General features: G+C 48.5%; 1 protein-coding gene across 1 annotated transcript in view; it reads left to right on the top strand.

The window, feature by feature from the left end:
• The window catches only part of LOC135556793 (protein unc-13 homolog C-like), a 197,187-nt gene that overhangs the window by 26,168 nt on the left and 152,434 nt on the right, over positions 1-18,585 (top strand). Inside the window, exons 3-5 of the mRNA XM_064990238.1 lie at positions 8,814-8,836; positions 9,588-9,637; positions 12,359-12,437. Coding sequence (XP_064846310.1) covers positions 8,814-8,836; positions 9,588-9,637; positions 12,359-12,437 — 152 coding nt within the window. The remainder of the gene's footprint in view (positions 1-8,813; positions 8,837-9,587; positions 9,638-12,358; positions 12,438-18,585) is intronic.

The following is an 18,585-nucleotide window of genomic DNA, read 5'->3' as shown; positions in this document are numbered from 1 at the left end:
ACCTCGGGGACGACCCGGAGGACGAGGCGCAGGGCAATCCAGGGTGGAGACAGTGGAACTTCCGCAGCAATGAAGGGTCCAGGACCGTATACACACGTGTATACATACGGTCCTCCGGACCGTAGCTCTCCCACTCCACAAGGTTCTGAAGGCCCCTCGCCCGACCCCTCGAGTCCAGGATGGCTTCGAACAGCATACGCCGGGGGCACCCTCGATGTCCAGAGGGGGTGGAGGAACCTCGAGCACCTCAGACTCCTGGAGTGGACCAGCCACCACTGGCCTGAGGAGAGACACATGGAACGAGGGATTAATACGGTAAACTGGGGGAAGCTGTAACCTGTAGCATACCTCGTTCAGTCTCCTCAGGACTTTGAATGGCCCCACAAACAACGGACCCAGCTTCCGGCAGGGCAGGTGGAGGGGCAGGTTTCGGGTCGAGAGCCAGACCCGGTCCCCCGGTGCGAACTCCGTGGCCTCAATGCGGTGGCGGTCGGCGCGCGCCTTCTGCCATCTCACGGCCCATTGCAGGTGCACATGAGCAGCATCCCAGATCTCCTCCGAGTGCTTAAACCATTCGTCCACCGCAGAAGCTTCAATTTGGCTCTGATGCCAAGGTGCCAGAACCGGCTGATACCTCAGTACGCACTGGAAGGGGGAGAGGTTAGTGGTGGAGTGGCGGAGTGAGTTTTGGGCCATCTCTGCCCAGGGGATGAACGCCGTCCACTCCCCTGGCCGATCCTGGCAATATGACCGCAGAAACCTACCCACATCCTGGTTTACAGTCTCCACCTGCCCGTTACTCTCGGGGTGAAAACCTGAGGTGAGGCTGACCGAGACCCCCAGACGTTCCATGAATGCCCTCCATACTCTGGACGTGAACTGGGGACCCCGATCAGAAACTATGTCCTCAGGTAGTAGTGCCAGAAGACGTGAGTGAACAGGGCCTCCGCAGTCTTTAGGGCCGTAGGGAGACCAGGCAAAGGGAGGAGATGGCAGGACTTAGAAAACCGATCCACATAGACCAGGATCGTGGTGTTGCCCTGTGAGGTAGGAAGATCCATCAGGAAGTCCACCAACAGGTGCGGCCACGGCCATTGTGGAACGGGTAGGGGTTGTAACTTCCCTCTGGGCAGGTGCCTGGGAGCCTTGCACTGGGCGCACACCAAGCAGGAGGAAACATAAACCCTCACATCCTTGTCCAAGGTGGACCACCAGTACTTCCCACTAAGGCAAAGCACCGTCCGCCCGATGCCCAGATGACCAGAGGAGGGTGACGTGTGGTCCCAATAGATCAAACGATCGCGGACATCAGACGGAACGTACAGACGCCCAGCTGGACACTGGGGAAGAGTGGGCTCTGTGCGTAACGCCCGCTCGATGTCTGCGTCCAACTCCCACACCACCGGTGCCACCAGGCAAGAGGCCGGAAGTATGGGAGTGTGATCCATGGACCGCTCCTCTGTGTCATACATCCGGGACAGTGCATCTGCCTTAGCATTCTGGGAACCTGGTCTGTAGGACAGAGTGAAAACAAAACGGGTAAAGAACATGGCCCACCTTGCCTGGCGAGGGTTCAGTCTCCTCGTCGCCCGGATGTACTCCAGATTACGGTGGTCAGTCCAGATGAGAAAAGGGTGTTTAGCCCCCTCAAGCCAATGTCTCCAAGCCTTCAGGGCCTTGACAACACCTCCCGGTCCCCCACATCATAGTTTTGCTCTGCCAGACTGAGCTTCTTCGAAAAGAAAGCACAGGGGCGGAGCTTTGGTGGCGTGCCCGAGCACTGAGAGAGCACGGCTCCTATCACAGCCTCGGACACATCCATCTCCACTATGAATGCCAAAGAGGGATCCAGATGAGTCAGCACGGGAGCCGAGGTAAACAGAGCCTTCAGGTTAACAAAGGCACTGTCCGCCTCAGCCGACCACTGCAGTCGTCCTGGTCCCCCCTTCAGCAGTGAGGTAATGGGAGCCACTACCTGACAAAAACCCCGGATAAACCTTTGGTAGTAGTTGGCAAACCCTAGAAACCGCTGCACCTTCTTTACCATGGTGGGAGTAGGCCAATTACGCGCGGCTGAAATGCGGTCACTCTCCATCTCCACCCCTGAAATGGAAATGCAGTACCCTAGGAAGGAGACGGACTGTTGGAAGAAAAGACATTTCTCAGGTCATCTTCCAACAGTCTATCAAGCACCCTGCGCACCAGGGACACATGCTCGGTGGTGGTAGCGGAGTATATCAGAATGTTGTCGATATACACCACTACACCCTGCCCGTGCACGTCCCGGAAAATCTTGTCAACAAAGGCCTGGAAGACTGATGGCGCATTCATCAACCCGTACGGCATGATGAGGAACTCATAGTGCCTCGCTTACAACCGGATACACAGCAGGTTGTAAGCGCTCCTGAGATCCAGTTTTGTGAAGAAGCGTGCCCCATGTATTGACTCGATCGCACTGGCGATGAGAGGCAGTGGGTAGCTGTACCTCACAGTGATCTGATTGATACCCCGATAGTCAATACACGGGCACAGACCTCCATCCTTCTTCTTCAGAAAAAATAAACTTGAGCAGGCAGGTGAAGTGGAGGGCAAAATGTATCCCTGCCCTAGGGATTTGGAGACATATGTTTCCATAGCCGCCATCACCTCCTGTGACAGAGGATACACGTAACTCATGGGAAGTGCTGCATCTACCAGGAGATTTATCGCTCAATCCCCCCCGTCGATGGGATGGGGTGGTAATTGAGTCGCCTTCTTCTTACAGAAGACGAGAGCCAAATCGGCATATTCTGAGGGGATGTGCACGGTGGAGACCTGGTCTGGACTTTCCACCGTAGTCGCACCGATGGAAACCCCCACACACCTCCCTGAGAACTTTCGTGACCACCCCTTGAGAGCCCTCTGTTGCCACAAAATATTGCGGTCATGACAGGCCAACCAGGGTAAGCCCAGCACCACGGGAAATCAAAAAGGAAGAGACTGATTCTCTCCTTGTGACCCTCCTCTGTAACCATGTCTAGTGGAGCGGTGGCCTCCCTAATCAGCCTTGACCCTAGTTGTCAACTATCTAGGGCGTCCACAGTGAAGGGCATATCTACAGGAACAAGGGGGAGCCCTAAAATATGGGCAAAAGAACAGTCAATAAAATTCCCAGCTGCGCCTGAATCTACGAGCACCTTATGCTGGGAATGTGGGGAGAACTCAGGAAATGTAATATACACATACATGTGAACAACAGGGGGCTTTGGGTGAGTCTGGTGCTGACTCACCTGGGGTGACACAATAGTGCCCTGCCTGCTGCCTCGACTCCCTGAGGAACCTCCCCCAGCACCAACCAGCAGTGTGCCCTCTGCGGCCACAGATGGTACAGGGAATGGCCCCTCCGGTCGCCCTAAGCGCAGCACCTCCCAGCTCCATGGGCATTGGAGCGGAGGTGCTGGGGGATGGAACTGATAGGCCCCGAGCCGGACGTCCGTGGGTAGCCAGCAGGTTGTCCAGCCGGATGGACAGGTCAAACAGCTGGTCCAACGTGAGGGTGGTGTCTCGGTAGGCCAACTCCTGTCAGACGCCCCCGCGCAGACTGCACCAGTAGTGATCGATCAGGGCCCTGTTGTTCCATCCCGCGCTGGCGGCCAGGGTCTGGAAGCCCAATGAGAAATCCTGCACACTCCTCGTCCCCTGCCTCAGGTGGAGTAGATGTTCACCCGCCGCTCGACCCTCAGGTGTGTGGTCGAAAACTGCCCGAAATCAACGGGTGAACTCTGCGTAATGGTCCAACGCCGCGTCTCCTTCACTCCATAAGGCATTGGCCCACTCCAGGGCTTTGCCTGAGAGGCCGGAGACGAGAGTGGACATCCTCTCAAGTCACAAAGGAGCCGGGTGGACGGTCACCAGGTATAGTTCCAGCTGGAGTAGGAACCCCTGGCATCCGGCAGCCGTCCCAACATACCCCTCGTGAGCGCGAGCCGAATCCCGCTGGGAACTGGTGAAGGAGAGGTGGACAGTGTTGTCGGCGGTAGTGGGGCTGGGGGAGGCGCTGGAAATCCTCCTCCTCTCTACCAATGATCCATTGTCTGCAGCACGCGATCCATGACGGTGCCCAGACGTTGCAACATGGTTGCGTAATGCCCCCACATGGAGGGCGTCTGCTCCTGCTGACTCCATTCGTGGGTGAGTGATTCTGTAATGGGCCTGTGTGTAGCTGGTGTGGAGGAGTCAGGCGCAGGACAGCAGATATGATTAATGAACATACTTTACTCAAGAAAATCAAATATATACAACACAATAAACTAGGGATAAACTGGGATTGAAACAAGGTGTGTTAAACAAAGACAAAACAATTGGAAAATGAAAAGTGGTTCGGCGATGGCTAGAAGGCCGGTGACGTCGACCGTCGAACGCCCCCCGAACAAGGAGAGGGACCGACTTCGGCGGAAGTCGTGACAAGTACGTTGTTTATTGGTATGACTCCAGTTAATTCAGTACATTGTACATTGGTGTGACTCCAGCTAATTCAGTATATTGTACATAGGTATTTCTATTGTACATTGTATTGTACATTGTATGGAGTTACAGTACAGTATGTGTCTATTCATAGTTACTATCCCTCTGGAACAAACTGACTGTCTCTGTCTGTATAAATTTGTTGGGAAAAACTGAAGTAAAAAATACTGTACTGAAACATCTCTATAGTACTGAAATGTTTCCCTATATACCACTTTAATTTAGCAGATGTTTTATCCAAAGGGATTTCCATTCCAGTGAGTGCATGTATTTTTATTATGCGAATATGACTCCTGCAGGAATTGAACCTCCGACTTTGGCGTTGCTGCTAATGATAATAATAATAATGATAATAATAATAAATTGCATTTGTAGAGCACTTTTCATTTATAGACATAAAAGACCCAATCAAGCTCTAGTAACTTAGCAACAGGACTACCACCAGATATGGCTGTATCTATGTCCTGTAGTAAGAGACTGAACTGAACCACATCTATAGTACTGTATCATATAGTGCTATATGTAGTACTATATTGGGTACTATATCTATGTACCGGCGTTCTTCGTTTGTCGAAAGAAAGTCGGACCGAAATGCAGCGTGGTGGTTACTCATGTCTTTAATGAATGAATCCGGGTACATGAAATAACTGATACAAATACAAAAACAACAAAACGGAACGTGAAACCTAATTACAGCCCATCTGGTGAAACTACACAGAGACAGGAACAATCACCCACAAAATACACAGTGAAACCCAGGCTACCTAAATACGGTTCCCCATCAGAGACAACAAGAATCACCTGACTCTGATTGAGAACCGCCTCAGGCAGCCAAACCTAAACTAAACACACCCCTTATCAACCACAATCCCATGCCTACAAAAACCCCAATACGACAACACAATAACATAAACCCATGTCACACCCTGGCCTGACCAACTAATTAACTAAAACACAAAATACTAAGACCAAGGCGTGACAGAACCCCCACCCCTAAGGTGCGGACTCCCGGACGCACCTCAAAACCATAGGGAGGGTCCGGGTGGGCGTCAGTCCATGGTGGCGGTTCCGGCTCGGGACGTGGACCCCACTCCATTAATGTCATAGTTCCTCCCCTACGCGTCCTGGGATAATCCACCCTCGCCGCCGACCATGGCCTAGTAGTCCTCACCCAGAACCCCACTAGACTGAGGGGCAGCTCGGGACAGAGGGGCAGCTCGGGACAGAGGGGCAGCTCGGGACAGAGGGGCAGCTCGGGACAGAGGGGCAGCTCGAGACAGAGGGGCAGCTCGGGACAGAGGGGCAGCTCGGGACAGAGGGGCAGCTCGGGACAGAGGGGCAGCTCGGGACAGAGGGGCAGCTCGGGACAGAGGGGCAGCTCGGGACAGAGGGGCAGCTCGGGACAGAGGGGCAGCTCGGGACAGAGGGGCAGCTCGGGACAGAGGGGCTCGGGACAGAGGGGCTCGGGACAGAGGGGCAGCTCGGGACAGAGGGGCAGCTCAGCACTGAGAGGAAGCCCAGCACTGAGAGGAAGCCCAGCACTGAGAGGAAGCCCAGCACTGAGAGGAAGCCCAGCACTGAAAGGAAGCCCAGCCAGGCAGTTGAATCCGGCAGATCCTGGCTGGCTGGCAGTTCTGGCAGATCCTGGCTGACTGGCGGATCTGGAAGTGTCTGGTTGACTCGCGGATCTGGAAGAGTCTGGTTGACTGGCGGATCTGGAAGAGTCTGGCTGACTGGCAGATCTGGAAGAGTCTGGCTGACTGGCAGATCTGGAAGGGTCTGGTTGACTGGCAGATCTGGAAGAGTCTGGCTGACTGGCAGATCTGGAAGAGTCTGGCTGACTGGCAGATCTGGAAGAGTCTGGCTGACTGGCAGATCTGGAAGAGTCTGGCTGACTGGCAGATCTGGAAGAGTCTGGCTGACTGGCAGATCTGGAAGAGTCTGGCTGACTGGCAGATCTGGAAGAGTCTGGCTGACTGGCAGATCTGGAAGAGTCTGGCTGACTGGCAGATCTGGAAGAGTCTGGCTGACTGGCGGATCCTGGCAGACTGACGGCTCTGGCTGCTCCATGCTGACTGGCGGCTCTGGCTGCTCCATGCTGACTGGCGGCTCTGGCTGCTCCATGCTGACTGGCGGCTCTGGCTGCTCCATGCTGACTGGCGGCTCTGGCTGCTCCATGCAGATTGACGGCTCTGGCTGCTCCATGCAGACTAACAGCTCTGGCAGCTCCTTGCAGTCTGGCAGCTCCTTGCAGACTGGCAGCTCCTTGCAGACTGGTAGCTCCTTGCAGACTGGCAGCTCCATGCAGACTGGCAGCTCCATGCAGACTGGCAGCTCTGGCTGCTCCATGCAGACTGGCAGCTCTGGCTGCTCCATGCAGACTGGCAGCTCTGGCTGCTCCATGCAGACTGGCAGCTCTGGCTGCTCCATGCAGACTGACAGCTCTGGCTGCTCCATGCAGACTGGCAGCTCAGGCTGCTCCGAACAGGCAGGAGGCTCCGGCAGCGCTGTAGAGGAGGAAGGCTCTAGAAGCGCTGAACAGGCGGGAAACTCCGACAGCGCAGGAGAGGAGAAAGGCTCTGATAGCGCTGAACAGACAGGAGACTCCAGCAGCGCTGTAGAGGAGGAAGGCTCTAGAAGCGCTGAACAGGTGGGAGACTCCAACAGCGCAGGAGAGGGGGAAAGCGTTGGCTGCGCTGAACAGGCGAGGCGCACTGAAGGCCTGGTGCTGGTACTGGAACTGGTGGTACTGGATCGAAGACCCGCACAGGAAGCCTGGTGCGGGGAGCTGCTACCGGAGGACTGGTGTGTGGAGGTGGCTCTGGATAGACTGGACCGTGCAGGCGCACTGGAGCTCTTGGGCACCGAGCCTGCCCAACCTTACCTGGCTCTATGCCCACTCTAGCCCGGCCAATACGAAGGGCTGGTATGAACCGCACCGGGCTATGCACCCGCACTGGAAACACCGTGCGCTCCATAGCATAACACGGTGCCTGCCCGGTCTCTAGCCCCCGGTAAGCACAGGGAGTTTGCGCAGGTCTCCTACCTGGCAGAGCCATACTCCCTGTAAGCCCCCGCCCAATACATTTTTGGGGCTGACTCTCAGGCTTCCATCCGCGTTGCCGTGCTGCCTCCTCATACCAGCGCCTCTCCGCTTTTCCGCCTCCAGTTCTTCCTTGGAACGGCGATATTCTCCAGGCTGAGCCCAGGGTCCTTTTCCGTCTAATATCTCCTCCCACGTCCAGAAGTCCTTTGATCGCTGCTCACGATTAACAAGGAGAGTTGGCTCAGGTCTGTCTCCTGACTCAGCCACTCTCCCTCCGAGCCCCCCCCCCCCCCCAATACATTTTTGGGGCTGACTCACAGGCTTTCCTCTGCGCCGTCGTGATTGCCTCTCCAACTCCATTCTCCTATAGCCCTCTTCGCACTGCTCCAGCAGATCCCAGGCGGGCTCCGGCACTCTCTCTGGGTCGAACGCCCACCTGTCTATTTCCTCCCACGTCGTATACTCCATACTTCTGCTGTCCATAACGTCCTCCCTTCGCTGCTCCTGCTGTCGCTGCCTGTTATACCACGCTGCTCGGTCCGTGTGTGGTGGGTGATTCTGTAACGACATTCTTCGTTTGTCGAAAGAAAGTCGGACCGAAATGCAGCGTGGTGGTTACTCATGTCTTTAATGAATGAATCACGGTACATGAAATAACTGATACAAATACAAAAACAACAAAACGGAACGTGAAACCTAATTACAGCCTATCTGGTGAAACTACACAGAGACAGGAACAATCACCCACGAAATACACAGCGAAACCCAGGCTACCTAAATACGGTTCCCCATCAGAGACAACAAGAATCACCTGACTCTGATTGAGAACCGCCTCAGGCAGCCAAACCTAAACTAAACACACCCCTAATCAACCACAATCCCAATGCCTACAAAAACCCCAATATGACAACACAATAACATAAACCCATGTCACACCCTGGCCTGACCAACTAATTAACTAAAACACAAAATACTAAGACCAAGGCGTGACAATCTATTCTGGTAGGAACTGAACTCATGCTAGAGACCAAACTGAACAACATAGTATTGTATCTAGTTATGGGACTGTACACATGTTTAAATCTGTATGTATTTAGAGACATAAACACATAGCATTTTATCTAGTTATGGGACTTTACACATGTATAATACTGCATGTATTTAGAGACAGAACCACATATACTGTATTATTGTATCTAAGTTCAGACTGTTTAAGAGGCTCCTGTCTAACTTACTATGCTTCTTTCCTTCTTTCTCTTTTCAGAAAAATCTCCACCACACAACAAGGTTTAAAATCATTGCTTAATCAAATTCATGTAGACCCACATGATTTCAATCTTTCCATCCGTGTGTGTGTGTGCGTAGGTGCGTGTGTGTGACCATGTTATAGTTGCATTTGAAAGTGCTTCATGTGCCTTGTGGACATTTACTGTTGATTGTTTATGTTCCTCTATCCCTTCTCTTTCTGAATGATTTGGGTGGTAACGTCTTGTATTCACTACTGTGTGTGTGTGTGTGTGTGTGTGTGTGTGCGTCGATTCTGTGTGTGCTTGCGTCCGTTTCAAAATGTATGTTTGTTTTGTGTGTGTGTTTGTGTTTAGGTGGGGAAGGGATCAGAGAGGATGAAGTGTTATAAAACAAATTGTGGCCCTGAGCACCACGAACGACACATTCTATTGTCTTAGTGTTGAATACCAGCTCAGGAAATGGAATAATTCTCAACTTGCCCTGAGGGGGATCTCCATTTCCTGCCTCTCTGCTCTACTCAGCCTCCACACACGCACACACACGCACACACGTGCACACACACACACACACTGCTTCGACTCTCCTCCCTCTGTAGGGAGGATTCTGTCCTGATCTGACCTCCAGATGGACAGTACTTTTCCAAATTGGGCTTTTGTTTTCCGTTGTGTGTGTTTGCTTTGTGTGTGTGTTTGCTGTGTGTGTGTTTGTGTTGCCTCACCTTCTGTTTGTGAATGGTTCCATGCCACAGTATGTTTAGCTGTGTGATGTTGTACTTCTCTTCTCTCTGCAGCCTCTCAATGTGCTGGATCCCAAAGTACTGGGCCTACAAGCTGTCGGAGGGTGAGTGACTTCTGACTGTCCCAAATGGCACCCAATTTCCTATATAGTGCTCTACTTTTTATCAGAGACCTACTGGTTCTGGTAAAAAGTAGTGTACTATATAGGGAATATGGTACCTTTTGGGACATTCACATCGACTAAACATGGAAGGTTTCCCAAAGTCTGCGTAGCTAAAATAGTTATTTCTTTCCATAACCCATGCAGCCGTACAGCTGCAAGAGAGCAACTATATTCAAATCGGTGTTTGACAGTTAATCTTCTGTCCATGAACAAACTGAATTTGTATATGAAAGCACTTCAATGTTCTACGAGAGGTGTGCATCTAGAGGGGTGTCCCAAATGCCACCATATTCCAGAGTGCACTACTTTTGACCTGAGCCATATGGGACCTCGACAAAAGTAGTCCACTGTATAAGGAATACATTCATAGATAAAAAGGTGCTATCTAAAACCTAAAAGCGTTCTTCAGCTGTCCCCATAGGATAACTATTTGAAGAACCCTTTTTGGTTCCAGGTAGAAATATTTTGGGTTGTAAAACCTTTCCACAGAAAGGGTTTTGCAATGAAAGGATTCTACTTGGAACCAAAAAGGGTTCATCTATCGGAACAGCCGAAGAACACTTTTGAAAGCCTTTTTTCTAAGAGTGTAGGGTGCCATTTGGGATGCTCCCTATATTGTTAAAATAAATACAATTCTGCTTTAGCAGAACACCAACCCTTTGTCTGGGTCTGGGTCTGGGTCTGGGTCGGGTCAGGATCTGGGTCTGGGTCGGGTCTGGGTCTGGGTCGGGTCTGGGTCAGGTCTGCTCTAGATTGGTAGGAATGTTTTGATTCTATTCCTTCCCCGAACTTGTACATTTGTTCTTCAGATCATTCAGTTTATTCACCTGTCAACTTTCTCTCTCTCTTTCTCTCTCTCTCTCTCTCTCTCTCTTTTTCTCTCCCTCTCATTCCATCATTGGCTGGCATACTACACACATAGTATGTGTGTTGATATACTGTGGGTCTGTGTGTTTGTTTGTTTGTGCTGTGTGGTTGCTCGCTTGACTGTGTGTGTGTTTCTCTCTCTCTCTATGTGTGTGTGTTGATGTATGAGTCATTGTTTCTGTGCTGAAGCAGACTGTTTAATGTCTCTGTGGGCAGCTGATTAACACACGGAGCTTTGGGGGAGAGAGCTGTAATTTGGTCCTGAACCCTCAGGCCTTCCATCCCCACCCACAGACAGCCAGTCCAAACTTCACTCCACTTAGCCTATACTTAACTAGAGAGGCACTAGCAACTTATAGCAGTTATACAGTATTTACTTATCAGGAAGTCATTGGCTGTGTCCCAAAATCAAGATGGGTGTCATGTTATTGTCAGGGGAAAACCATTGTTAAGCCTGTCACAAAATCTACAACACACTCTAGTAAGAGCTCTTTTTAGAGTCTTCCCCAGTCCCCCTTTCTCTCTCCACCCAGCTTCTCTCCCCAGCCTTTCTTCCCCAGTCTCTCACCCAGTCTCCCCCCAGTCTCTCTGCCCCTGCCTCTCTCCATCCAGACTTTCTCCATCCAGACTCTCTCCACCCAGCCTCTCTCCGCGGCCTTTCTCCCCAGTCTCTCACCCAGTCTCCCCCAGTAATCTCTACAGCCTCAGACTCTCCACCCAGTAACTCTACACCCAGACTCTCTCCACCCAGCAACTCTACACCCAGTCTCTTTCCACCCAGTAACTCTACACCCAGTCTCTTTCCACCCAGTAACTCTACACCCAGTCTCTTTCCCTAGTCTCTCGCCCCAGTCTCTTCCCAAGCCTCTCTCACCCAGTCTCTCTCCCCCAGTCTCTTTCCACCCAGCTTCTCTCCCCTAGCCCTTCTCCTCCAGTTTCTCTCCACCAAGTCTCTCTCCACCCAGTCGCTCTCGCCCAGTCTCTTTCCACCCAGCTTCTCTCCCCTAGCCCTTCTCCTCCAGTCTCTCTCCACCCAGAAACATGGATGAACGTCTAATTCTGATGTGAGACTGTGAGAATTAGTTGCACCACACACATGAATGCACACAGACAGACAAACATTAACAAGTCTGTTTCAGCACAGAAACAGTGACTCATACATTAACATATCACTCACACACACAAACCTGGTCATTGCTATTTAAAGCTGCTCTCGCCAGCTCACAGTAGTGTCCTGTCAGTTTTGACAAGTGTCTCCTCTCACCTGCTGAAGGTGTCTGCTACACTGAGAGAGAGAGAGAGAGAGAGAGAGAGAGAGAGAGAGAGAGAGAGAGAGAGAGAGAGAGAGAGAGAGAGAGAGAGAGAGAGAGAGAGAGAGAGAGAGAGAGAGAGAGAGAGAGAGAGAGAGAGAGAGAGAGAGAGAGAGAGAGAGAGAGAGAGAGAGAGAGAGAGAGAGAGAGAGAGAGAGAGAGAGAGAGAGAGAAGAGAGAGAGAGAGAGAGAGAGAGAGAGAGAGAGAGAGAGAGAGAGAGAGAGAGAGAGAGAGAGAGAGAGAGAGAGAGAGAGAGAGAGAGAGAGAGAGAGAGAGAGAGAGAGAGAAATATATATCCCTAGCTGGGCCCTCTGGTCAGGCAGGGTAGCAGGGAAACCCGTAGGGAGAGAAAGGAGCCTGAGGTATGACTTGTGTGTTCGCCAGCCCTTGTAAATCACCATTCCCCTGTTTAGCCTGCTAATGCCCCCTCTACACGGCATTATTATGATATTAATAGGCCTTAAACCTGTCTGCTTCCAACAGAGCTGGCTGCATCCTTTATGGCATTGACAGCATGCCAGATTTACGCCGCAAGAGGACCTTACCTATTGTCCGAGACCTGGTGAGTTATCTGCCTCAACAAGGTTGTGTGTGAGTTATAGTGGGGCAAAAAAAAGTATTTAGTCAGCCACCAATTGTGCAAGTTCTCCCACTTAAAAAGATGAGAGAGGTCTGTAATTTTCATCATAGGTACACTACAACTATGACAGACAAAATGAGAAAAAAATCCAGAAAATCACATTGTAGGATTTTTAATGAATTTATTTGCAAATTATGGTGGAAAATAAGTATTTGGTCAATAACAAAAGTTTATCTCAACACTTTGTTATATACCCTTTGTTGGCAATGACAGAGGTCAAACGTTTTCTGTAAGTCTTCACAAGGTTTTCACACACTGTTGCTGGTATTTTGGCCCATTCCTCCATGCAGATCTCCTCTAGAGCAGTGATGTTTTGGGGCTGTTGCTGGGCAACACGGACTTTCAACTCCCTCCAAAGATTTTCTCTGGGGTTGAGATCTGGAGACTGGCTAGGCCACTCCAGGACCTTGAAATGCTTCTTACGAAGCCACTCCTTCGTTGCCCGGACGGTGTATTTGGGATCATTGTCATGCTGAAAGACCCAGCCACGTTTCATCTTCAATGCCCTTGCTGATGGAAGGAGGTTTTCACTCAAAATCTCACGATACATGGCCCCATTCATTCTTTCCTTTACACGGATCAGTCGTCCTGGTCCCTTTGCAGAAAAACAGCCCCAAAGCATGATGTATCCACCCCCATACTTCACAGTAGGTATGGTGTTCTTTGGATGCAACTCAGCATTCTTTGTCCTCCAAACACGAGTTGAGTTTTTACCAAAAAGTTATATTTTGGTTTTATCTGACCATATGACATTCTCCCAATCATCCAAATGCTCTCTAGCAAACTGCAGCCTGGACATGTACTGGCTTAAGCAGGGGGACACATCTGGCACTGCAGGATTTCAAAAAATAAAATAAATAAATAAATCAAAAATCAAAACAAAAAAAATATCAAAAATCAAAAAAGATTTGAGTCCCTGGCGGCGTAGTGTGTTACTGATGGTAGGCTTTGTTACTTTGGTCCCAGCTCTCTGCAGGTCATTCACTAGGTCCCCCCGTGTGGTTCTGTGTTTTTTGCTCACCGTTCTTGTGATCATTTTGACCCCACGGGGTGAGATCTTGCGTGGATCTCCAAATCGAGGGAGATTATCAGTGGTCTTGTATATCTTCCATTTTCTAATAATTAGTCCCACAGTTGATTTCTTCAAACCAAGCTGCTTATCAATTGCAGATTCAGTCTTCCCAGCCTGGTGCAGGTCTACAATTTTGTTTCTGGTGTCCTTTGACAGCTCTTTGGTCTTGGTCATAGTGGAGTTTGGAGTGGGACTGTTTGAGGTTGTGGACAGGTGTCTTTTATACTGATAACAAGTTCAAACAGGTGCCATTAATACAGGTAACGAGTGGAGAATAGAGGAGCCTCTTAAAGAAGAAGTTACAGGTCTGTGAGAGCCAGAAATCTTGCTTGTTTGTAGGTGACCAAATACTTATTTTCCACCATAATTTGCAAATAAATTCATTAAAAATCCTACAATGTGATTTTCTGGATTTTTTTTCTTCTCATTTTGTCTGTCATAGTTGAAGTGTACCTATGATGAAAATTACAGGACTCTCTCATCTTTTTAAGTGGGAGAACTTGCACAATTGGTGGCTGACTAAATACTTATTTGCCCCACTGTATATTATGGCAGCCAGACAAGCTGGGGTTGTGTTGTAGTTCCCCTGCCTGCCATTGGAGTCTGCTGTGTTGTATGAGTATGAGTGTGTCCCAAAGGGCACACTATGCCCTACATAGTGCACAATTTTTACCGGTCCCCTGTGGATCATGGTCAAAAGTTGTGCACTAGAAAAGGAGTAGGGTGCCATTTGGAACTGATCAGATGTGAAATCTAACTGCTAGCCTGTCGTAACTCATCCTACAGTTAGTTAGTGACGAAAGAGAGAGCAGTGTTATTGAACGCCAGCGTGTTTCATCGTATTGGATGGACTGTGCGGTTTGCTTTGTGTGAACATATCGTGAGGCCCAGACAACTGAGACCCATATTGTTTTGCAATTTATAGAATAATAATGATGTGGTAGAGTAGTCTACAGTCTTACCAATGGCTTCATCCCAAATTGCATCCTATGCCCTTTATAGTGAACTGTAAAGCAGTGCTTCGTAAAGGGAACAGGGTTCCATTTGGGGGACACATTGTGTTAGTGCAGTCTACCATGCTGGGATAGGGTTGGCGCCAATTCCTTTCCAATTCACTCCCTATTTATGTTCAATAAGGATTTTTCTAGTTTTGAATATCAGTAAATCGCCTAAATTAAAATAATTGAAATGTAATGGACCCCAAACCCTGGTAGTATGGTTTCTCTGTTAGTTCAGTCAGTAGGTAGCAATACTTGTGTAGTAGGGAAGTCAAAAGTAGTTGTAGTACTAGATGTTGTTGCAGTAGTAGTAGTAGTAGTAGTAGCAGCAGCAGCAGCAGTAGCAGTAGTAGTAGTAGCAGCAGCAGTAGTAGTAGTAGTAGTAGCAGTATACTAGTAGTAGTAGCAGTAGTAGTAGTAGCAGTATATTAGTAGTAGTAGTAGTAGTATCAGTAGTAGTAGTAGTAGCAGCAGCAGCAGCAGCAGCAGCAGCAGCAGCATGGTAGTAGTAGTAGTAGCAGTAGTAGCTGTAATAGTAGTCGTGGTAGTTCTAATAGTAGTAGCAGTAGTAGTAGCAGTAGTAGCAGTGTATTAGCAGCAGTAGTAGTAGTTGTATTAGCATCAGCAGTAGTAGCAGTGTATTAGTAGTAGTAGTAGTAGCAATGTAGTAGTAGTAGTAGTAGTAGTAGTAGTAGTAGTAGTAGTAGTAGTAGCAGTATATTAGTAGTAGTATCAGTAGTAGTATCAGTAGTAGTAGCAGTATCAGCAGCAGCATAGCAGCAGCAGCAGTAGCAGTAGTAGTAGCAGTAGTAGTAGTAGCAGCAGTATAGCAGCAGCAATAGCAGCATAGCAGCAGTATAGCAGCAATAGCAGCAGCAGTAGCAGCAGCATAGCAGCAGCAATAGCAGCATAGCAGCAGCAGCAGCAGCAGCAGTAGTAGCAGTAGCAGTAGCAGCAGTATACCAGCAGCAGCAGCAGCAGTATGGTAGTAGTAGCAGAAGTAGTAGTAGCAGTAGTAGTAGTAGCAGTTGTAGTAGAAGTAGTTGCTGTAGTAGTAATAGTAGTCGTGGTAGTTCTAATAGTAGTAGCAGTAGTAGCAGTGTATTAGCAGCAGTAGTAGTAATGGTAGTAGTTGTATTATCATCAGCAGTAGTAGCAGTGTATTAGTAGCAGTGTAGTAGTAGTAGTAGTAGCAATGTAGTAGTAGTGTAGTAGTGTAGTAGTAGTAGTAGCAGCAATGTAGTAGTAGTAGTAGTAGTAGTGGAGTAGTGTAGTAGTAGTAGTGTAGTAGTAGTGTAGTAGTGTGGTAGTAGTAGTAGTAGCAGCAATGTAGTAGTAATATTATTATTAGTAGTAGTAGTAGTAGTGCAGTAGTAGTAGTAGTAGTAGTGTAGTAATGTAGTAGTAGTAGTAGTAATATCAGTAGTAGCATCAGTGTAGTAATTGTAGTACTAGCAGTGTAGTAGTAGTAGTAGTAGCAATGTAGTAGTAGTAGTAGCAGTATTGTAGTAGTAGCAGCAGTGTAGTAGTAGTATAGTAGTAGTATCAGTAGTAGTAGTAGTAGATGTTGTAGTAGTAGCAGTAGTAGTCGTAGGAGTAGTGGTGATGGGTTCAACTGTTGGTGAAGTCTTTCTTGAGCTTCAGTGTCTGTTTTCATGATTCATCATATATTGTCTTCTATATCAGGTTCGATTTCTTACCACCCTATTGAGATATTATACATACAATATAACCTTTAACATAGATCATAACAACCATCAAGGGAATTATGAAACACACACTCTGAGCTCTTAGTAACCAAGTACAATATTTCAATTTCATTCCTGGTAGAAATGATAATATATTAGGTTGATGTTCATTTAAGGCTTATATAGTTTCTGATTGCTGTTTATAACACAGTGAAGAACATGAGTTGATGCTTTATTTGTCCATATTTCTCATGAAAATTAATAACCAACAATGTCTTGGTGAGTATGAGGTTGTCGTTGTTGTTTCTGGGTTTTTGAGTGGATATTTGATATTTGCCATTACTTACACAGACCCATAACAGCTATGGGGAATATTTTTCAGTGAGTTGTCAGATTTCAGACGAACCCTCCAAGCCCAAACTTTTACATTTTAACCGCTTGGCAGGCAGGAGTTGAACGAACAAGACAATTAAGTAATATTATTTGAAATATTGACAACTCAACCCAAAAATATATCTATCTGAGGACTTCATTGACTTCTGATTTAACTGTTCTGAGGCTTTTAAATCATTGTAAAAGCAACACTGTAAGAAGAACCTTTTACCCCCCCCCGGATGAAGTCAGTAATCACTGTTCTAATTGGTCCCCCCTCTCATGTCTCTCCTCTGTCGATGTCCGCCATTGGCTGTGGGATTGCTTCAGGGCAGCAACAGTGATCTGATTGGCTGGGACAGGAGGGATCCCCACCAATCACAGTGGGATGCAAAACATATTTACATTTAAATACATATTTAAAATGACTTCTTAGCTAACCATAAATATCTCCACACTCAGTAACATCCGAACTCAGGGTTTTAATATGTACTCGTAATGCCTGACTCAGATTGTATTGTTACTTGATAATGCCTGCAGCAACCCGAGCAGAATAGCGGTGCATGTTGACCACTTACACTTACATCAACACTCTGGGTTCATGTAGAGGTGACATCCCCCTGCTTACAGAACCCATGGCTGCCCCAAACATGGCTGAACCAACACAACACCATGGTCATGGATGCCCCATGGACCTTTACCATAGCTGGGCTGTAGACACGGCTAGACCTGGGCCGGACAGCCCGCTGGCTGGAGACCTACTGGGCATGCAGGCTTCCCCAACCCAACCTCCAGACGAAAATGTGTGCAGGGCACGACCTTGTAGGAAAGGGGGAAATGTTGTCGGCACGTTTATTCTACCTATAAAGACACATTTACATCAAGAGGTTAGGTTGGGTTTCCCAGTGGGCAAACCTCGTTGAAAGGTTATAAACGGGATGTAATGACATCATTTCAATCAGCGTGACGTAATTACAACCATATTACAACAAATACATATTTTCCACTGCAATAAATCGTTTGAAATGGTTTCAATAAAACAAGATTACAACCAAACTGGTTATAGTGATGTAATTTAAACCAATATGATGTCATTACAGCTATATTACAACCAAGGTTGTTTTAGTTGTAAACTGGTTGTAAGGATGGCATCATATCAACCAACTTTGCCCACTGTTTGTTACTCCAGCCCTGCTCCAACACACTTGAGTCCACTAATCAGCTGCCTCATCGGGCATCTTTGATTAGCTGAATGTGATGTGTTAGCTTGAGCAGGGCTGGAGCAAAAGCCTGCACCTGCAGTAGCTCTCTGGGAGAAGGATTGGCCTCCCCCGGGCTAGATGATGGTAAAGACTGAGTCAATATTGTCAGCTGTCCATGTCTGCATTTTCCTATCTATCTGTAACGTAATTTGGTCCAGACCTGTATGTGCTCCAGCCAACATAACATACTGTATACTGTGTGTATGGTGGCCATGACGACAGACTTCATGGGAGTTGGCTAGAGCACATGCAGATGTGGCACCAGGCTCTTCTCTAGCACAGGGCTCGGCAGCCCTGTTCCTGGACTGCCACAGGTACTGCAGGATTCTGTTCCAGCTTGGCACCTCACCTGACCAACTGAGCTAATTGATCTGTTCAGTGATGGCCTAAAACCATTACACACCTGGTCTTCCAGGTTGGTTAAATCAAAAGCATGAAGAGCCTGTGGCACTCCAGGACCAGGGCTGCCTACTAATGCCCTAGTATAATGATGTATATGTAACTTTATCTATCTATCTCCTCTCCACACTCTTGTTTAGTGGATATTAATGTTACCATGTAATGTACATGTTAGTTAGTTAGTGTACTGTGTATGAGTCAGTGGTGTAAAGTCCAACTGGCGTCACTGTAAATGTACCAGTACCTGCGTGTACCTGTTTGTCCTGTTTGGTGTTCGTC

Source organism: Oncorhynchus masou, chromosome 2, assembly GCF_036934945.1.
Source record: "Oncorhynchus masou masou isolate Uvic2021 chromosome 2, UVic_Omas_1.1, whole genome shotgun sequence".
Taxonomy (NCBI): Eukaryota; Metazoa; Chordata; class Actinopteri; order Salmoniformes; family Salmonidae; genus Oncorhynchus; species Oncorhynchus masou.
This window is presented reverse-complemented; position numbering and strand designations above follow the sequence as displayed.